Source organism: Mustelus asterias, chromosome 14 (genome assembly GCF_964213995.1).
Source record: "Mustelus asterias chromosome 14, sMusAst1.hap1.1, whole genome shotgun sequence".
NCBI classification, from domain to species: Eukaryota; Metazoa; Chordata; class Chondrichthyes; order Carcharhiniformes; family Triakidae; genus Mustelus; species Mustelus asterias.
This window is the reverse complement of record NC_135814.1, coordinates 103,361,964-103,385,870: the sequence shown is the minus strand read 5'-3', so window position 1 is coordinate 103,385,870 and position 23,907 is coordinate 103,361,964. Positions and strand designations below refer to the sequence as shown.

Sequence of the window (23,907 nt, the reverse complement as noted above, 5' to 3'; positions counted from 1 at the left end):
TCACTCGAACTGCTCCTCCGAAGTGGCCGAGTGAGGCACTCAGTTGTATCAAACTGGTGCAGGAAAGAAGCGGTTCAAGGAGACTGCTCACCGCCAACTTCTCAAGGGTCGAGTGAAGATGGGCAACAAATGCTGGCCTGACCCACCACCCACGAAGGAGTAGATAAAAAAACCTCCACAAACTGCAATGCAAGCCGAGGGAACCTGCTGTGAAGGGAGCTTCACTCTTCTCAAGACCAGAGTCTGTCGTTCCAGAGACAGCACCCTCCAAAAAATAACTCCCTCTTCCCCTGATTTTAAGCATCACCATTTTGAAAGTGGCATTGATATTTCAGATCCGTCTGATTATTTTCTTTGTCTTTCTTATTTATTCACTACTCCTGCTTTACAATTTACATCCTGCAAGAAGCTGAAGGTTATTTTTGGCCTGCGTTTTATATACAGGAAGCATTTTTTAAAAAATGCTCTCAAGTCTATTTATTACATCAATAGTGGAAACGGCTCCGTGCCTGTGAGAAACGCTACTGGCAATGAACTTGAGCTAAAAGCACTGGGTTGGAGCTCAGATTATCAGAATCTCAACAGGAACTGCCGCGGTCAGGCACAACATCGCAGTACACAGACTGCAGGGGGAAGAAGCTCATACAATGCACTAAATGGAGGTAAAGGATTGTATAGCTCACATATTGGGAGCACAGAAGGATTCCAGACAGAATGGAGGCGACAACTGGACCCCAGCATTGGAGGGGGATTCCTAGGTCAGGACACTGTCCTGCTGGGAGGGTGCCTGTTGTAGATTAGGAGAGCAGGTACCGTGGTGACACCTCTCGCAAAGCATCCCTCCGACATTCAGCGCAGAGGCTCATAACTGGCAGGGGCATCCGGTCGCACCAAGAATCCTGCTCTGCCCAAGACCACAAGAAACTACAAAAGGTCGTGAATGTAGCCCAATCCATCACACAAACCAGCCTCCCATCCATTGACTCTGTCTACACTTCCCGCTGCCTCAGCAAAGCAGCCAGCATAATCAAGGACCCCCCCACGCACCCCGGACATTCTCTCTTCCACCTTCTTCCGTCGGGAAAAAGATACAAAAGTCTGAGATCACGCACCAACCGACTCAAGAACAGCTTCTTCCCCGCTGCTGTCAGACTTTTGAATGGACCTACCTCGCATTAAGTTGATCTTTCTCTACACCCTAGCTGTGACTGTAACACTACATTCTGCACCCTCTCCTTTCCTTCTCTATGAACGGTATGCTTTGTCTGTATAGCGCGCAAGAAACAATATTTTTCACTGTATACTAATACATGTGACAATAATAAATCAAATCGAGTTAGTGCCATCAGGGAAGGAGCACAGTTCAGGAGTCATTTATGCCATAGGAGGGGACTATTCAGCCCATCAAATCCATGCCAGCTCTTCAGAGAGCTGTAAGATCAGCCCCATTCCCCCGCTCCAACCCTGTGACCCTCAAGAGCCCTTCGGGTTTCATCTTGAAATCACTGGTCGCCTGTGTTTTCACCCGCCCCCCCTTGTCGGCAGCGAGTTCCAGACCATTACCCTCGGCTGGGTTAAACAGTTCTTCCTCACAGCCCCTCGGCCCCACCCGCCCCCATCTCTGCAATCACTAACTCACTCATCCCATCAACAAAGCACCCCCAAAAAACTGAAGTCCAAAAATGTGTGGGTTAGATTGATTGGCCGTGCTAAAATTGTCCCTTAGAGTCCCGGGATGTGTAGGTTTGAGGGATTAGTGGGGTAAATGTGAGGGGTTGTGGGGATAGGGCCTGGGGTGGGATTGGGGTTGGTGCAGACTCGATGGGCCGAATGGCCTCCTTCTGCACTGTAGGGACTCGATGATTTCTATGAATGTACAGCCTTCAAACACCAACTCACTCACCTCACAACAAACTCCCAAAACAATCCATCCTTAAATTGAATACCTAGTCTGGGGACTCCAGCCCCACCCCAGTTTCCTCCCACAATCCAAAGATGTGCAGGTTAGGTCAATTGGCCATATTAAATTGACCCTAGTGTCAGGGGATTAGCAGGGTAAATATGTGGGGTTGCGGGAATAGGGCCTGGGTGGGAATGTGGTCCGTGCAGACTCGATGGGCTGAATGGCCTCCTTCTGCACTGTAGGGATTCTTACGATTCAGCCGCTATTCTGGCTAAGCATTGCACAAATGGTCATACAAGGGCTAAGAATGAACTCAGTCCACACCTTGCTCAGTGTCTAATCCGTCCGGTGCTGCAACATTCCACCAAATGTTCCAACACAGCAGACACGCAGAAATCATTGAATGAGTCAGGACAGGTAGAGGGCGTATCTAATAAAACACGCAGCATCCCAGGCTTTAGGAACACAGGCATACTGGTTCAGACCCTACTGCAGCGCTGCGCCCAGTTCTGGGTGCTGTACTTTAGGAAAGATACAAAGGCACTGGCAAGAGAGAAAAGATTTATGAGAATGGTTCCAGGGATAAGAAACCTCAGTAATGTGGGTAGACTGGAGAAGCTGGGGCGGGGGGGGTTATTTCGTTCTTGGAGTGAATTTGATTTGATTTATTGTCACGTGTATTAGTATACAGTGAAAAATATTGTTTCTTGCGTGTCATACTGACAAAGCATACCGTTCATAGAGAAGGAAAGGAGAGAGTGCAGAATGTAGTGTTACAGTCATAGCTAGGGTGTAGAGAAAGACCAACTTAGTGCGAGGTAGGTCCATTCAAAAGTCTGACGGCAGCAGGGAAGAAGCTGTTCTTGAGTCGGTCGGTACGTGACCTCAGACTTTTGTATCTTTTTCCCAACGGAAGAAGGTGGAAGAGAGAATGTCCGGGGTGCGTGGGGTCCTTAATTATGCTGGCTGCTTTGCCGAGGCAGCGGGAAGTGTAGACAGTCAATGGATGGGAGGCTGGTTTGAGTGATGGATTGGGCTACATTCACAACCTTTTGTAGTTTCTTGCAGTCTTGGGCAGGGCAGAAGCCATACCGAGCTGTGATACAACCAGAAAAAATGCTTTCTGTGGTGCATCTGTGAAACTTCGAGAGGAGATTTGATGGAGATTTTCAAAATCGTGAGGGGTCTGGACAAGTGTGGAGGGGGAGAAAGTGTTCCCACAGGTGGAAGGATCAAGAATGAGATGGATTTTAGGTGATTGGCAAAAGAAGGAATGGCGACATGAACCACAGAATCCCTACAGGGCAGCAGCAGGTCATTCGGCCATCGAGTCTGCACGGACTCCGAGGAGTCCCAGCACCCACACTACAAGGATGAATCTGTGTAATTCCATAAGGGGAGTGGGCAGCACCATACTGGATATCGAAGTACAAAGCAGGCCACGGGCAGGTTGTGCTATACCCCTCGACACTGCAGCTGTGGGAGAGAGACTGCGGCAGCCTCACTACTCAGAGCCGAGTGAGAATCAATGAATCACGAAGTTTAGTTTGCGGCAGAATGCGCGAGAGAACACCGACTGTGACCAAGACTGAAACATCATTCACTGCCCAGCAGCATATGGTCACCGCAGGAAGGCACAGAACGTATACCGCAAACAGGAAAAAAAGACAAATTGTGAAACTACAGCCCAGTTTTGGGTATGAATCTGCACGTGCACAGGGTTACAGCCCGCCCGCGCGCACAGGGTTACAGCCCGCGCACACGCACAGGGTCACAGCCCGCGCGCACGCACAGGGTCACAGCCCGCGCGCACGCACAGGGTCACAGCCCGCCCGCGCGCACGCACAGGGTCACAGCCCGCCCGCGCGCACGCACAGGGTCACAGCCCGCCCGCGCGCACGCACAGGGTCACAGCCCGCCCGCGCGCACGCACAGGGTCACAGCCCGCCCGCGCGCACGCACAGGGTCACAGCCCGCCCGCGCGCACGCACAGGGTCACAGCCCGCCCGCGCGCACGCACAGGGTCACAGCCCGCCCGCGCGCACGCACAGGGTCACAGCCCGCCCGCGCGCACGCACAGGGTCACAGCCCGCCCGCGCGCACGCACAGGGTCACAGCCCGCCCGCGCGCACGCACAGGGTCACAGCCCGCCCGCGCGCACGCACAGGGTCACAGCCCGCCCGCGCGCACGCACAGGGTCACAGCCCGCCCGCGCGCACGCACAGGGTCACAGCCCGCCCGCGCGCACGCACAGGGTCACAGCCCGCCCGCGCGCACGCACAGGGTCACAGCCCGCCCGCGCGCACGCACAGGGTCACAGCCCGCCCGCGCGCACGCACAGGGTCACAGCCCGCCCGCGCGCACGCACAGGGTCACAGCCCGCCCGCGCGCACGCACAGGGTCACAGCCCGCCCGCGCGCACGCACAGGGTCACAGCCCGCCCGCGCGCACGCACAGGGTCACAGCCCGCCCGCGCGCACGCACAGGGTCACAGCCCGCCCGCGCGCACGCACAGGGTCACAGCCCGCCCGCGCGCACGCACAGGGTCACAGCCCGCCCGCGCGCACGCACAGGGTCACAGCCCGCCCGCGCGCACGCACAGGGTCACAGCCCGCCCGCGCGCACGCACAGGGTCACAGCCCGCCCGCGCGCACGCACAGGGTCACAGCCCGCCCGCGCGCACGCACAGGGTCACAGCCCGCCCGCGCGCACGCACAGGGTCACAGCCCGCCCGCGCGCACGCACAGGGTCACAGCCCGCCCGCGCGCACGCACAGGGTCACAGCCCGCCCGCGCGCACGCACAGGGTCACAGCCCGCCCGCGCGCACGCACAGGGTCACAGCCCGCCCGCGCGCACGCACAGGGTCACAGCCCGCCCGCGCGCACGCACAGGGTCACAGCCCGCCCGCGCGCACGCACAGGGTCACAGCCCGCCCGCGCGCACGCACAGGGTCACAGCCCGCCCACGCGCACGCACAGGGTCACAGCCCGCCCGCGCGCACGCACAGGGTCACAGCCCGCCCGCGCGCACGCACAGGGTCACAGCCCGCCCGCGCGCACGCACAGGGTCACAGCCCGCCCGCGCGCACGCACAGGGTCACAGCCCGCCCGCGCGCACGCACAGGGTCACAGCCCGCCCGCGCGCACGCACAGGGTCACAGCCCGCCCGCGCGCACGCACAGGGTTACAGGCTTGAAAACCCGCACATCCAGGCTTCCAGGTGGACACGGACATGAATTTCAAACACAAGACATGCTCGATTACAAACCCACAGGCACCTGCACACAGTTAATTACAAATCTGCACACCCGCAATTATTCACCTGCACACACATGCACACTTGATTGCAGAGCTGCAAACAAATGACTACAGGCACCATGCACGCACGATCAACGACCACGTGCAGATAATTACAGAGGTGCACACACATGGACGCACTCGATTACGGACCCATACACACACATACTCTATTAGACCCAGACACGCGTGCAATTGGTCAGACACAAACACCCGTGCGCGCACGCGCGCCCTCCGTTCCAGACTCACAAGCGCGCGCCCTCCATTCCAGACCCACCATGTGTGCACGCACACCCTCCGTTCCAGACCGACACGCGCGCGCCCTCCGTTCCAGACCCACAAGCGCGCGCACGCCCTCCGTTCCAGACCCACACACTCGTGCACTCGATGACAGACCCACACACAGGTGATTATAGATCCACGCACCCGAACTGGAATACAGCTATACACATTCACACACACCGGATTACAAATGCAAATGCACAGTTCCACGCACATGCTCGGTTACAGAACACACGCCAGATTATAAACATGGTGGATCAGAGACAGACGCACGCCAGGTTGCTCTCACACACATGCGCCGGCTAGATTACAGACACATGGGATTTTTGCAGTAACTTCACTGCAGTATTATTGCAAGCCTACTTGTGACAATGATAAATGATTTAAACTTTAAAAACATGTCACAGTACACATCCACGTTGGACTATACAATTTCGATTTCATAGCGCATTACACAATTACAGTCGCACACTGGATCACACACGCCGGGGTGACAGTCACACACACACACACACCGGGTGACAGTCACACACACACAGGGTGACAGTCACACACACACACACACCGGGTGACAGTCTCACACACACACACACACACACCGGGTGACAGTCACACACACACACCGGGTGACAGTCACACACACACACACACACCGGGTGACAGTCACACACACACACACACACCGGGTGACAGTCACACACACACACACACACCGGGTGACAGTCACACACACACACACACACACCGGGTGACAGTCACACACACACACACACACACACCGGGTGACAGTCACACACACACACACACACGCACACACCGGGTGACAGTCACACCACACACCGGGTGACAGTCACACACACACACACACACCGGGTGACAGTCACACACACACACACACCGGGTGACAGTCACACACACACACACACCGGGTGACAGTCACACACACACACACACCGGGTGACAGTCACACACGCACACACACCGGGTGACAGTCACACACGCACACACACCGGGTGACAGTCACACACGCACACACACCGGGTGACAGTCACACACGCACACACACCGGGTGACACCCACACACACACACACACACCGGGTGACAGTCACACACACACACACACACACACCGGGTGACAGTCACACACACACACACACACACGCACACACCGGGTGACAGTCACACACACACACACGCACACACCGGGTGACAGTCACACACACACACACACACGCACACACCGGGTGACAGTCACGCACACACACACGCACACACCGGGTGACAGTCACACACACACACACGCACACACCGGGTGACAGTCACACACACACACACACACACGCACACACCGGGTGACAGTCACACACACACACACACCGGGTGACAGTCACACACACACACACACCGGGTGACAGTCACACACACACACACACCGGGTGACAGTCACACACACACACCGGGTGACAGTCACACACACGCACACACACACCGGGTGACAGTCACACACACACACACACACACACACCGGGTGACAGTCACACACACACACACACCGGGTGACAGTCACACACACACACGCACACACACACCGGGTGACAGTCACACACGAACACACCGGGTGACAGACACACACGCACACACCGGGTGACAGTCACACACACACGCACACACCGGCTGACAGTCACACACACGCACACACCGGGTGACAGTCACACACACGCACACACACGCACACACCGGGTGACAGTCACACCACGCACCGGGTGACAGTCACACACACACACACACCGGGTGACAGTCACACACACACACACACCGGGTGACAGTCACACACACACACACACAGGGTGACACTCACACACACACACGTGACAGTCACACACAAACACACACACGCACACACCGGGTGACGGTCACACACGCGCACACACCGGGTGACGCTCACACACGCGCACACACCGGGTGACGCTCACACACGCGCACACACCGGGTGACGCTCACACACGCGCACACACCGGGTGACGCTCACACACGCGCACACACCGGGTGACGCTCACGCACACACCGGGTGACGCTCACGCACACACCGGGTGACGCTCACGCACACACCGGGTGACGCTCACGCACACACCGGGTGACGCTCACGCACACACCGGGTGACGCTCACGCACACACCGGGTGACGCTCACGCACACACCGGGTGACGCTCACACACACGCACACACCGGGTGACGCTCACACACACGCACACACCGGGTGACGCTCACACACACGCACACACCGGGTGACGCTCACACACACGCACACACCGGGTGACGCTCACACACACGCACACACCGGGTGACGCTCACACACACGCACACACCGGGTGACGCTCACACACACGCACACACCGGGTGACGCTCACACACACGCACACACCGGGTGACGCTCACACACACGCACACACCGGGTGACGCTCACACACACGCACACACCGGGTGACGCTCACACACACGCACACACCGGGTGACGCTCACACACACGCACACACCGGGTGACGCTCACACACACGCACACACCGGGTGACGCTCACACACACGCACACACCGGGTCACACACACGCACACACCGGGTGACAGTCACGCACACACCGGGTGACGCTCACACACACGCACACACCGGGTGACGCTCACACACACGCACACACCGGGTGACGCTCACACACACGCACACACCGGGTCACACACACGCACACACCGGGTGACAGTCACGCACACACCGGGTGACAGTCACGCACACACCGGGTGACAGTCACGCACACACCGGGTGACAGTCACGCACACACCGGGTGACAGTCACGCACACACCGGGTGACAGTCACGCACACACCGGGTGACAGTCACGCACACACCGGGTGACAGTCACGCACACACCGGGTGACAGTCACGCACACACCGGGTGACAGTCACGCACACACCGGGTGACAGTCACGCACACACCGGGTGACAGTCACGCACACACCGGGTGACAGTCACGCACACACCGGGTGACAGTCACGCACACACCGGGTGACAGTCACGCACACACCGGGTGACAGTCACGCACACACCGGGTGACAGTCACGCACACACCGGGTGACAGTCACGCACACACCGGGTGACAGTCACGCACACACCGGGTGACACTCACACACACACGCACACACCGGGTGACACTCACACACACGCACACACCGGGTGACACTCACACACACGCACACACCGGGTGACACTCACACACACGCACACACCGGGTGACACTCACACACACGCACACACCGGGTGACACTCACACACACGCACACACCGGGTGACACTCACACACACGCACACACCGGGTGACACTCACACACACGCACACACCGGGTGACACTCACACACACGCACACACCGGGTGACACTCACACACACACACCGGGTGACACTCACACACACACACCGGGTGACACTCACACACACACACCGGGTGACACTCACACACACACACCGGGTGACACTCACACACACACACCGGGTGACACTCACACACACACACCGGGTGACACTCACACACACACACCGGGTGACACTCACACACACACCGGGTGACACTCACACACACACCGGGTGACACACACACGCACACACCGGGTGACACTCACACACACACCGGGTGACACTCACACACACACCGGGTGACACTCACACACACACCGGGTGACACTCACACACACACCGGGTGACACTCACACACACACCGGGTGACACTCACACACACACCGGGTGACACTCACACACACACCGGGTGACACTCACACACACACCGGGTGACACTCACACACACACCGGGTGACACTCACACACACACCGGGTGACACTCACACACACACCGGGTGACACTCACACACACACCGGGTGACACTCACACACACACCGGGTGACACTCACACACACACCGGGTGACACTCACACACACACCGGGTGACACTCACACACACACCGGGTGACACTCACACACACACCGGGTGACACTCACACACACACCGGGTGACACTCACACACACACCGGGTGACACTCACACACACACCGGGTGACACTCACACACACACCGGGTGACACTCACACACACACCGGGTGACACTCACACACACACCGGGTGACACTCACACACACACCGGGTGACACTCACACACACACCGGGTGACACTCACACACACACCGGGTGACACTCACACACACACCGGGTGACACTCACACACACACCGGGTGACACTCACACACACACCGGGTGACACTCACACACACACCGGGTGACACTCACACACACACCGGGTGACACTCACACACACACCGGGTGACACTCACACACACACCGGGTGACACTCACACACACACCGGGTGACACTCACACACACACCGGGTGACACTCACACACACACCGGGTGACACTCACACACACACCGGGTGACACTCACACACACACCGGGTGACACTCACACACACACCGGGTGACACTCACACACACACCGGGTGACACTCACACACACACCGGGTGACACTCACACACACACCGGGTGACACTCACACACACACCGGGTGACACTCACACACACACCGGGTGACACTCACACACACACCGGGTGACACTCACACACACACACACACACCGGGTGACACACACACACACACACCGGGTGACACTCACACACACACTCACACCGGGTGACAGACACACACACACCGGGTGACACTCACACACACACACACACAGGGTGACAGACACACACAGGGTGACAGACACACACAGGGTGACAGACACACACAGGGTGACAGACACACACAGGGTGACAGACACACACAGGGTGACAGACACACACAGGGTGACAGACACACACAGGGTGACAGACACACACACACACCGGGTGACAGTCACACACACACACACACAGGGTGACAGTCACACACACACACCGGGTGACAGTCACACACACACACCGGGTGACAGTCACACACACACACCGGGTGACAGTCACACACACACACCGGGTGACAGTCACACACACACACCGGGTGACAGTCACACACACACACCGGGTGACAGTCACACACACACACCGGGTGACAGTCACACACACACACCGGGTGACAGTCACACACACACACCGGGTGACAGTCACACACACACACCGGGTGACAGTCACACACACACACCGGGTGACAGTCACACACACACACCGGGTGACAGTCACACACACACACAGGGTGACAGACACACACACACTCACAGGGTGACAGACACACACACACAGGGTGACAGACACACACACACAGGGTGACAGTCACACACACACAGGGTGACAGTCACACACACACACACAGGGTGACAGACACACACACACACACAGGGTGACAGACACACACACACCGGGTGACAGACACACACACACAGGGTGACAGACACACACACACAGGGTGACAGACACACACACACAGGGTGACAGACACACACACACAGGGTGACAGTCACACACACACAGGGTGACAGTCACACACACACAGGGTGACAGACACACACACACACAGGGTGACAGTCACACACACACACAGGGTGACAGTCACACACACACAGGGTGACACACACACACAGGGTGACACACACACACACCGGGTGACAGACACACACACACACAGGGTGACACAAACACACACACACCGGGTGACAGTCACACACACACACAGGGTGACACACACACACACACAGGGTGACACACACACACACACACACACAGGGTGACACACACACACACACACACACACACACACAGGGTGACACACACACACACAGGGTGACAGTCACACACACACAGGGTGACAGTCACACACACACAGGGTGACAGTCACACACACACAGGGTGACAGTCACACACACACACAGGGTGACAGTCACACACACACACAGGGTGACACACACACACACACAGGGTGACACACACACACACACAGGGTGACAGTCACACACACACAGGGTGACAGTCACACACACACACAGGGTGACAGACACACACACACCGGGTGACAGTCACACACACACACAGGGTGACACACACACACACACAGGGTGACAGACACACACACACCGGGTGACAGACACACACACACCGGGTGACAGTCACACACACACACAGGGTGACAGTCACACACACACACAGGGTGACAGTCACACACACAGGGTGACAGTCACACACACACACCGGGTGACAGTCACACACACACACAGGGTGACACACACACACACACAGGGTGACAGACACACACACACAGGGTGACAGACACACACACACAGGGTGACAGTCACACACACACACAGGGTGACAGTCACACACACACACCGGGTGACAGACACACACACACCGGGTGACAGACACACACACACCGGGTGACAGACACACACACACCGGGTGACAGTCACACACACACACAGGGTGACAGACACACACACACACAGGGTGACAGTCACACACACAGGGTGACAGTCACACACACACTCCGGGTGACAGTCACACACACACACAGTGTGACAGACACACACACACAGGGTGACAGACACACACACACAGGGTGACAGTCACACACACACACAGGGTGACAGTCACACACACACACAGGGTGACAGTCACACACACACACAGGGTGACAGTCACACACACACACAGGGTGACAGTCACACACACACACCGGGTAACAGACACACACACACAGGGTGACAGACACACACACACAGGGTGACAGACACACACACACAGGGTGACAGTCACACACACACACAGGGTGACAGTCACACACACACACAGGGTGACAGACACACACACACACCGGGTGACAGACACACACACACAGGGTGACAGACACACACACACAGGGTAACAGTCACACACACACACAGGGTGACAGTCACACACACACACAGGGTGACAGACACACACACACACTGGGTGACAGACACACACACACAGGGTGACAGACACACACACACCGGGTGACAGTCACACACACACACAGGGTGACAGACACACACACACACCGGGTGACAGACACACACACACCGGGTGACAGTCACACACACACACACACAGGGTGACAGACACACACACACACAGGGTGACAGACACACACACACCGGGTGACAGTCACACACACACACACACAGGGTGACAGACACACACACACACAGGGTGACAGACACACACACACACACAGGGTGACAGACACACACACACCGGGTGACAGACACACACACACAGGGTGACAGACACACACACACAGGGTGACAGACACACACACACAGGGTGACAGACACACACACACAGGGTGACAGACACACACACACAGGGTGACAGACACACACACACACAGGGTGACAGTCACACACACACACAGGGTGACAGTCACACACACACACAGGGTGACAGACACACACACACACACAGGGTGACAGACACACACACACCGGGTGACAGACACACACACACAGGGTGACAGACACACACACACAGGGTGACAGACACACACACACAGGGTGACAGACACACACACACACAGGGTGACAGACACACACACACACAGGGTGACAGTCACACACACACACAGGGTGACAGTCACACACACACACAGGGTGACAGACACACACACACACACAGGGTGACAGACACACACACACCGGGTGACAGACACACACACACAGGGTGACAGACACACACACACAGGGTGACAGACACACACACACAGGGTGACAGACACACACACACACAGGGTGACAGACACACACACACACAGGGTGACAGTCACACACACACACCGGGTGACAGACACACACACACAGGGTGACAGACACACACACAGGGTGACAGACACACACACACACAGGGTGACAGTCACACACACACACAGGGTGACAGTCACACACACACACAGGGTGACAGACACACACACACACACAGGGTGACAGACACACACACACCGGGTGACAGACACACACACACAGGGTGACAGACACACACACACAGGGTGACAGACACACACACACAGGGTGACAGACACACACACACAGGGTGACAGACACACACACACACAGGGTGACAGACACACACACACACAGGGTGACAGTCACACACACACACAGGGTGACAGTCACACACACACACAGGGTGACAGACACACACACACACACAGGGTGACAGACACACACACACCGGGTGACAGACACACACACACAGGGTGACAGACACACACACACACAGGGTGACAGTCACACACACACACAGGGTGACAGACACACACACACACTGGGTGACAGACACACACACACAGGGTGACAGACACACACACACCGGGTGACAGTCACACACACACACAGGGTGACAGACACACACACACACCGGGTGACAGACACACACACACCGGGTGACAGTCACACACACACACACAGGGTGACAGACACACACACACACAGGGTGACAGACACACACACACCGGGTGACAGTCACACACACACACACACAGGGTGACAGACACACACACACACAGGGTGACAGACACACACACACACACAGGGTGACAGACACACACACACCGGGTGACAGACACACACACACAGGGTGACAGACACACACACACAGGGTGACAGACACACACACACAGGGTGACAGACACACACACACAGGGTGACAGACACACACACACAGGGTGACAGACACACACACACAGGGTGACAGACACACACACACACAGGGTGACAGTCACACACACACACAGGGTGACAGTCACACACACACACAGGGTGACAGACACACACACACACACAGGGTGACAGACACACACACACCGGGTGACAGACACACACACACAGGGTGACAGACACACACACACACAGGGTGACAGACACACACACACAGGGTGACAGACACACACACACACAGGGTGACAGACACACACACACACAGGGTGACAGTCACACACACACACAGGGTGACAGTCACACACACACACAGGGTGACAGACACACACACACACACACAGGGTGACAGACACACACACACCGGGTGACAGACACACACACACAGGGTGACAGACACACACACACAGGGTGACAGACACACACACACAGGGTGACAGACACACACACACACAGGGTGACAGACACACACACACACAGGGTGACAGTCACACACACACACCGGGTGACAGACACACACACACAGGGTGACAGACACACACACACAGGGTGACAGACACACACACACACAGGGTGACAGTCACACACACACACAGGGTGACAGTCACACACACACACAGGGTGACAGACACACACACACACACAGGGTGACAGACACACACACACACCGGGTGACAGTCACACACACACACAGGGTGACAGTCACACACACACACAGGGTGACAGTCACACACACACACCGGGTGACAGACACACACACACAGGGTGACAGTCACACACACACACAGGGTGACAGACACACACACACACACCGGGTGACAGACACACACACACAGGGTGACAGACACACACACACAGGGTGACAGACACACACACACAGGGTGACAGACACACACACACACAGGGTGACAGACACACACACACACAGGGTGACAGTCACACACACACACAGGGTGACAGACACACACACACACACCGGGTGACAGACACACACACACCGGGTGACAGACACACACACACAGGGTGACAGACACACACACACAGGGTGACAGACACACACACACAGGGTGACAGACACACACACACACACAGGGTGACAGACACACACACACACAGGGTGACAGTCACACACACACACAGGGTGACAGACACACACACACACACAGGGTGACAGACACACACACACCGGGTGACAGACACACACACACAGGGTGACAGACACACACACACAGGGTGACAGACACACACACACACCGGGTGACACGGTCTCTCTGGGTGTTGAGGCCTCGGGCCTGACTCTCCCTCCTCCCCGGGCTCACCGTGCTGCCGCGGCCCGGGCCTGTGTCTCCCTCTCTCGGGGCCGGTGCTCCGGGGCCGGTGCGGGGCTCAGGGCGCTGATTGGCGGCGGGGGGAAGCCCCGCTCCGGCCTCCCGGCTCCATCCGCTCAGCAACAAGGCCCCGCCCCGGGCAGCACCGCCCGCTGCCATTGGCCCGCCACCCGCCTCCATCCGCGCCGCCCATTGGCCCAGCCTCTCCGCCAACCAGAGTGTCGCCGTTGCCGGGATAGGGCGGCCCCAGCCGCGCGGGGCACTCTGGGAGCTGCCGCCGCCATTGCTGCCGGATCCTGACACTCAGAAACAGGCAGCTGCAGGGAGGAGAAACCCAGGACTGCCCCCCCCGGGGAAACAGGCAGCTGCAGGGGAGAACCCCAGGACTGTCTCCCCGTCGGGCAACAGGCAGCTGATGGGGGGGGAGAAACCCCAGGACTGTTCCCCACCCCCGGGAAATAGGCAGTTGGAGTGAAGAGAAACCCCAACACTGTCCTCTGCCTCCATTCCCTTTCTCTGAAAGTCTCCCGATCCCGTCACACAGCGGAGTGCTGCTCTTCTGAGATCAACCAACATGCCATCAGACTTTTGAATGGACCAACCTTATATTCAGTTGATCTTTTTCTGCACACTAGTTCTGACTGTAACACTACATTCTGCACCCTCTCCTTTGGTGGCACAGAAGTTAGCACTGCTGCCTCACAGCACCAGGGACCTAGGTTTGATTCCCAGCTTGGGTCACTGTCTGTATGGAGTTTACATGTTCTCCCCATGTGCTCCAGGTGCTTCAGTCTCCTCACACAGTCCAAAAGACGTGCGTTGGCCATGCTGAATTCTGCCTCAGTGTACACTGGAGTGTGGCGACTGGGGGGTTTTCACAGTCACTTCATTGCAGTGTTAAGGTAAGCCTACTTGTGACTAATAAATAAATTTTAAACTGCCCTTCCCTCCCAATCACACCCCTCAATCCCCCCACCATCATTAGCAGCCTTTTCAAACAGCAGACTGAATCGTCCTCAGCAGGTCACTCCTCGATTCTCTTCCCTCCACACCTATGGCAGACAAAGGTAGTGCTGCAAAGCCTGTTCTCCCGGGCTCATCCCCCCCACCCCACTCGCTCCCCCCCCCGATAACAACCGTAGATAACGGCTGTTATCTTTGGTGCCCTCTAGCCCAGTGAGCTGTAGCGACTGGCCCCTTTAACATATTCCAGGCTGAGTTCAGTGGATTTGTGATTGACAAAGGAGTCAAGAGTTAAGGGGGGGGGGCGCTGCAGACAGGAAAGTGGAGTTGAGGCCACAATCAGATCAGCCACGATCTAATCGAGCAGCAGAGAAAGCTCTAAATGTATACCAGTGAGGGCCCATTTGGAGAATGGCAGGAGAACCCTGGCAGGAATCAAGCCTGCAACAGTGGTAGGAGAGCACCAACATTGACAAGACTTATTAAGAAGGCTAATGCGCATGGATATAGGGTGATCTGACATGGTGGATTCATAATTACTTCGCGGTAGGACACAGGGTGGTGCCAGACGGCTGCTTTAGTGACTGGAGATCCGTGCTGGGCCCCCTATTGTTCGTCATTTATATAAATGACATAGATGACTATGTGGGGGGTAGGATCAGTAAGTTTGTCAATGACACAAAGATTGGTCGGGTGGTTAACAGTGAGGTTGAGTGTCTTGGGTTACAGATATAGACGAAATAGTCAAATAGGCGGAGAAGTGGCAGATGGAATTTAACCCTGAAACGTGTGAGGTGATTCACTTTGGAAGGAGTAATTTGACAAGGAAGTATACTATGAAAGGTCTGACACTGGAAAGTTCCAAAGAACAAAGGGACCTTGGTGTGTTTGTCTATAGATCTCTGAAAGCGGAAAGGCAGGTTAATAGGGTGGTGAAAAAGGCATATGGCGCACTCGCCTTTATCAATTGGGGTATAGATTACAAAAGCAGAGAGGTCATGATGGAGTTGTATAGAACTTTGGTGAGGCCACAGCTGGAGCACTGTGTGTAGTTCTGGTCACCATATTATTGGAAGGACATGAACGCACTGGAGGGGGTGCAGTGGAGATTCACCAGGATGTTGCCTGGGATGGAACATTTAAGTTATGAAGAGAGGTTGGATAGGTTTGGGTTGTTTTCATTGGAGCAGAGAAGACTGAGAAGCGACCCTGATTGAGCAATACAAGATTATGAGGGGCATGGACACAGTGGATATGAAGTAGCTGTTCCCCTTAGTTGAAGGGTCAGTTATGAGGGACACAAGTTAGAAGTGAGGAGTGGGAGGTTTAGGGGGGGATTTGAGGAAAAACATATTTTACCCAGAGGGTGGTGAGGGTCTGGAATGCGCTGCCTGGGAGGGTGGTGGAGGCGGGATGCCTCACATCCTTTAAAAAGTACCTGGATGAGTACTTGGCATGCCATAACATTCAGGGCAATGGGCCAAATGCTGGCAAGTGGGATTAGGTGGGCAGGTAAGGGCATTTCATGCGTTGGTGCAGACTTAATGGGCTGAAGGGCCTCTTCTGCACTGTAGAACTCTGTGATTCCGTCTAGGCACATTGAAGAATTGGGGTAAGGATTTGGGCGTGTGGAATAACTGAGAGGAAGAAATGAAAGGAGAGAGAGGTTGAGTTAAGGGATTTTCACAGTAACTTAATTGCATTGTTAATGTAAGCTGACTTGTGACAATAAGAAATAAACTTAAAACTTAAGAAATGAAAGGAGAGAGGGGTTGAAGAAGGTCAGAGAGAAAACAAATAGAGGGAGGTAACAGTGAAATGGAAATGGAAGCGATGGGTTTGGGTCAAACGCAACAGCAGAAGTGAGCACATGGATGCACGTGGGGAGATGTAAGTTATGTAGGATGGTTATGTGGCATTAATTAGGATGCAGACATCATCGTAATGAACAGGAAATACAGAGGGGATAATCCTGAATCCCATAATGGATTAAAGTTGAAAATAGGTGACTGGATTAGCATACAGTGAAAAGTATTGTTTCTTGTGCGCTATACAGACAAAGCACAGCGCGCAAGAAACAATACTTTTCACTGTATGCTAATACATGTGACAACAATAAATCAAATAAAAGGAATCAGCGTTGGATATTGACAAACCATTGCCCAAATTCAGAGACAATAGTGGCAGCTGCTGAAGTCCAGGAGACACTTGGTGTGAGTGGACAGACTGATGGATAAATTTCTAATGGCTGAAGACCTATGAGGGGGAGGAGAATCCATACAGCACAAGATGAGAAGGGGGTGGCACGGCGACACAGTGGTTAGCGCTGCTGCCTCACAGCGTCAGGGACCCGGGTTCAATTCCCAGCCTCGGGTCACTGTCTGTGCGGAGTTTGCACATTCTCCTCGTGTCTGCATGGGTTTCCTCCCACACGCCAAAGATGTGCAGGTTAGGGGGATTGGCCCTGGTAAGTGTGTGGGTGCATGGGGATAGGGCTGAAGGTACAGCCTGGGGAAGATGCTCTGTCAGAGAGCCAGTACAGACTCGATGGGCCGAATGACCTCTTTCTGCTCTGCTGATTGTGGAGTCCCCAGCGCGCAGGCGCCGGAGTTGGCTCTTCGGAAGCGTTTCCAGGTCGGTATTTCGTATTTCCGGGTCAATGCTGTATTTCCGGTTTCCGGGTCAGTATTTCTGATTTCCGGGTCGGCTGGCGGCCACTATTTCCGGGTTATTACTTCCGCTTTCCGGGTCAGTTGGAGGTCACTGTCACCATGGGATCCGGGCCGGAGCTGCCGGACCCCCGGAGCTGGAGCGCGGCGGGGACCCCGCTGGAGGTCGCCCAGGAGCGGCTGCGGCGGCGGGGACTCCGGGACCCCTGGGCCCGGTGGGTGACTGCGGGGAGGCCGAGGCGAGGGCTGGGTGCGGGGGGAGGTCCCCCTGTCCCCGGGGCCGGGGGGCGGGGGCGGTGGAGGGCCCTGGGGGGAGGTCCCTGGGGACGGGGGGGCGGGGCGGCGGGGGGGGGGGGGGGGTCAGGTCCCTGGGGGCGGGGGCGGGGGCGGGGGGGGGGGTCAGGTCCCTGGGGGCGGGGGGGGGGGTCAGGTCCCTGGGGGCGGGGGGGGGGGGTCAGGTCCCTGGGGGCGGGGGGGGGGGGTCAGGTCCCTGGGGGCGGGGGGGGGGGGTCAGGTCCCTGGGGGCGGGGGGGGGGGGTCAGGTCCCTGGGGGCGGGGGGGGGGGGTCAGGTCCCTGGGGGCGGGGGGGGGGGGGTCAGGTCCCTGGGGGCGGGGGGGGGGGGGTCAGGTCCCTGGGGGCGGGGGGGGGGGTCAGGTCCCTGGGGGCGGGGGGGGGGGGGTCAGGTCCCTGGGGGCGGGGGGGGGGGGTCAGGTCCCCCTGTCCCCGGGGCGAGGTTTTGGGCTCCCCTCCTGCAGCCTCTGTTTTGCCCTCCCCACCCGGGGTGGTAATGTCCCTGTGTTTGTAATGCAGTGACCCCCCTCCCCCGAGGCCACTGCTGTGGGGACGTGGGTTAAAATCTTTAATTTGATTTATTATTGTCACATGTATTAACATAGTGAAAAGTATTGTTTCTTGCACACTATCCAGCCAATGCATACCGTTCATAGAGAAGGAAAGGAGAGGGTGCAGAATGTAGTGTTACAGTCACAGAAAGGGTGTAGAGAAAGATTAAATTAATGCAAGTCCATTCAAAAGTCAGCAGGGAAGAAGCTGCTCTTGAGTCGGTTGGTACGTGACCTCAGACTTTTTCCCAATGGAAGAAGGTGGAAGAGAGAATGTCCGGGGTGGGTGGGGTCCTTAATTATTCTGGCTGCTTTTCCGAGGCAGCGGGAAGTGTAGACAGAGTCAGTGGATGGGAGGCTGGTGAGTGATGGATTGGGCTACATTCACGACCTTTTGGAGTTTCTTGCGGACTTGGGCAGAGCAGGAGCCATACCAAGCTGTGATACAACCAGAAAGAATGCTTTCTATGGTGCATCTGTAAAAGTTGGTGAGAGTCGTAGCTGACAAAGTCTCCGGTTCCATCCCTCTCCCCGGCGACTGTCTGGTGCTGAGCCAGTCCGTTTGCTGTCTTGCTTTCCCCACCGCCTCTCCTCCCCTTGTGCACAGTCCTTGCGACCATAGACACACAGAAAATAGGAGCAGGAGAAGGCCATTCGGCCCCTCGAACCTGCTCCGCCATTCAATGCACTCCTGACTAATTGAGCCTCCTCCCTCCCGGGACTTCCCTTCAGGCTGTCAGTTGTCACCGGTCCTGCCAGCAAATCATTACTTTGGCCTTCTGTCTCTATCGGGAAGCCCAGCCATTCGCTGTTCGAACATGAGTGGTTGGCAGGGTTAAACCAGGATTGACAGAGGTTCGTAGCCAATGCTTTAACCATTTCCTTTGCCTTGTATCTTCACAGCAATGAGGCCTGGCGGTTCAGTGGAGGTTTTGCTAAACCGATTGCCTTCAGCGATATCTTCTTTCGAGGCTTCAAGTGGGGATTTGCAGCTTTTGTTGTGGCTCTGGGTGTTGAATATGCGCTGCTTTCTCCCAAGAAGAATGGAGGGCATCACTAGAGAATGACAAAGAACATTGAAATTCTGCGGAACTTCATGATCTCCCCACCTTGGGTGGGCTGTAACTCGTGCAGGGGACAAGTAGCAAACCTCTCGAATAAAATAATGTATTGAATCCATTTGTGATTTGTCATGTTCCTTTTAAAGCTTTTTCTCCATTGCTTTTGTCTGTTATTGCCTATTTTCATAGAATCCCTACAGTAACAGACAGAGGCCATTCGACCCATCAAGTCTGCACTGACCACAATCCCACCCAGGCCCCATTCCTGTAACCCCACATATTCACCCTGCTAATCCCCCGACACTAGGGTCAATTTAGTATGGCCAATCAACCTAACCAGCACGTCTGTGGGAGGAAACCGGAGCACCCGGAGGAAACCCACGCAGACACGGGGAGAATGTGCAAACTCCACACAGACAGTGACCCAAGCCGGGAATGGGACCCGGGTCCCTAGCACTGAGGCAGCAGTGCTAACCACCGTGCTGCCCTCCTGCAGCTGATGACTATCCAATACCGGCTCCAAGTACTCTTGTTTAATTTTTTTTATTCAATCATAGGACATGGGCGTCACTGGCTGGCCAACATTTATTGCCCATCTCTAATCACCCTTGAGAAGACCGCCACCTTGAATCGCTGCAGTCCACGCGCTGTGGGTTGACCCACAATGCTGATAGGGAGGGAATTCCAGGATTATGACCCAGCGACTGTAAAGAAATGGCACCCTCACCTCTGGAGCTCCATTCTCAGCCCTCTCCTGGTTCTCATTCACATGCTGCTCCTCAGATGCCATCAAAGGTGATTCCGCTTCCACACACACGCTGAAAACAGCCGACTACACTGTGACATGACCTTTCCTGACTGTCTTCAGAGCCACTTGTCCAATGTCCAGTCCTGTATGAGCTGTAGTTTCCTCCAGTTCAACATGGAAGACTTGAGATCGTTGTCTTCAGTCTGTGTCACTGGTCTGGCCCCTCTGTAGCCACTGACCAGGTTGTCCACATCAGTCTCATCTTTGACCGTGAGGTGAACTTTGCTCCCAAGTTTATTCCAGCACCAAGACCACGTGCTTCAAGCTCCAGAATCCCTGCAGTGCAGGAGGAGGCCATTTGGCCCATCGAGTCTGCACCGACAATCGGCCCTATCCCCGTAACCCCATGTATTTATCCTGCTAATTCTCCTGACACTAAGGGACAATTTAGCATAACCAATCCACCTAATCTGCGCTTCTTTGGAGCACGGCACAGTGGGTAGCACTGCTGCCTCACAGCGCCAGGGACCCGGGGTCGATTCCCGGCTTGGGTCACTGTCTGTGTTGAGTTTACACATTCTCCTCGTGTCTGCGTGGGTTTCCTCCGGGTGCTCCGGTTTCCTCCCACAGTCCAAAGATGTGCGGGTTAGGTAGATTGGCCATGATAAACTCTCCCTCAGTGTCGGGGGACTAGCAGGGTAAATACATGGGGTTATGGGGATAGGGCCTGGGTGGGATTGTGGTCGGTGCAGATTCGATGGGCCAAATGGCCTCCTTCTGCACTGTAGGGATTATATATATGTATGAACAAAGAACAGTACAGCACAGGAACAGGCCCTTCGGCCCACTAATCCTGCGCTGGACTCAGGCTTTTTCCCAGGGTGGAAATGTCTGCTACAAGAGGACACAGGTTTAAGGTGCTGGGGGGTAGGTACAGGGGAGATGTTCGGGGTAAGTTTTTCACACAGAGGGTGGTGGGCGAGTGGAATCAGCTGCTGTCAGTGGTGGTGGAGGCGAACTCAATAGGGTATTTTAAGAGACTCCTGGATGAGTACATGGAGCTTAATAGGATGGAGGGTTATAGGTAGGTCTAGAAGGTAGGGATGTGTTCGGCACAACTTGTGGGCCGAAGGGCCTGTTTGTGCTGTAGCTTTTCTATGTTTCTATGTTGTGCTGTGGGAAAATCACCACTCGGAGTCAGAGTTAAAGATTCAACATGCAGTTTATCTGACAAAGCTTTGGGAGAAGCGCTGGGCACTCCGCAGTGCTCGCAGTCACCTCGATATTAAAATGGCAGCTGAGCTTTTATACTTTTCAAAGAATCGGCAAGTACAGACATTAGCAGTTATCACATCGTTAGGCGATTATGCCCCCCCCTATCAACGACTGATCTCGTTAACAAAACTCATTGTTTCGGTTCTGCTTTATCTTAAGCTAAGGTGATCATCTGGACCTCAAGGTCTGGTTTATTTCCTGTAGTAATTAGACAATAACAGGATTTAGTTAGTTGTGCAATGTCTGTGCCTAATGTCTTTCCACAGAGTCCATTTTGTACCAGGTAACCATCTTGTATCTTTTAATTTCGGGATTCCCTCTGGCAGCATCTCACTTTTACTCCAACGGTTGAAAGAAACCCATGCAGATATGGGGAGAATGTGCAAACTCCACACACTGACCCAAGGCTGGAACTGAAGCTGGGTCCCTGATGGTGAGACAGCAGGTGTTAACCACTGTGCTGCCCTGCCTCAGTTCAGTTGCTGCTGAAACCCTCACCCGTGCTGTTGGCAGGCGATGGCCGAGTGGTATTATCGCTAGACTATCAATCCAGAAACTCAGTTACTGTCCCGGGGACCCGGGTTCGAATCCCGCCACGGCATCTGGTGGAATTTAAATTCAATAAAAAATATCTGGAATTAAGAATCTACTGATGACCATGAAACCGTTGTCAATTGTTGGAAAAATTCATCTGGTTCAGTATTGTCCTTTTAGCGTTATCGACCCTAATAATCACATTTTAATTTAATGTCTGAGTTTCCTTTGTACTTTGATTTTTGTTCGGGCTGTTCCCCCTCCTTTTGGGA

At 55.7% G+C, this 23,907-nt stretch overlaps 2 protein-coding genes across 4 annotated transcripts in view; one reads left to right on the top strand and one right to left on the bottom strand.

Moving 5' to 3' along the window:
• Positions 1–15,683, bottom strand: part of LOC144503919 (hyccin 2) — a 62,396-nt gene extending 46,713 nt beyond the window's left edge. For 2 of the 3 annotated variants that reach the window (XM_078228995.1, XM_078228997.1), the window contains exon 1: positions 15,534–15,683. The gene's annotated coding sequence lies outside the window, so the exon portion shown is untranslated. Of the gene's footprint in view, positions 1–15,468 lie in introns of all 3 variants that reach the window. The other variant, XM_078228996.1, reaches the window with a different exon arrangement.
• Positions 15,684–19,229: 3,546 nt separating this feature from the next.
• On the top strand, positions 19,230–21,196 carry ndufb3 (NADH:ubiquinone oxidoreductase subunit B3). The gene is made up of 2 exons (XM_078229269.1): positions 19,230–19,389; positions 20,921–21,196. Exons 1-2 carry the CDS (start codon positions 19,277–19,279, stop codon positions 21,075–21,077), a joined length of 270 nt encoding a protein of 89 aa, XP_078085395.1. The 5' UTR covers positions 19,230–19,276; the 3' UTR covers positions 21,078–21,196.
• The last annotated feature ends 2,711 nt before the right edge of the window (positions 21,197–23,907 follow it).

Bases quoted from the DNA above. Each gene is read 5' to 3' on its own strand.
- ndufb3 (XM_078229269.1), top strand. From the start codon at position 19,277: ATGGGATCCGGGCCGGAGCTGCCGGACCCCCGGAGCTGGAGCGCGGCG. The intron at 19,390-20,920 runs GTGGGTGACTGC...GTATCTTCACAG, and splicing joins CTCCGGGACCCCTGGGCCCG to CAATGAGGCCTGGCGGTTCA.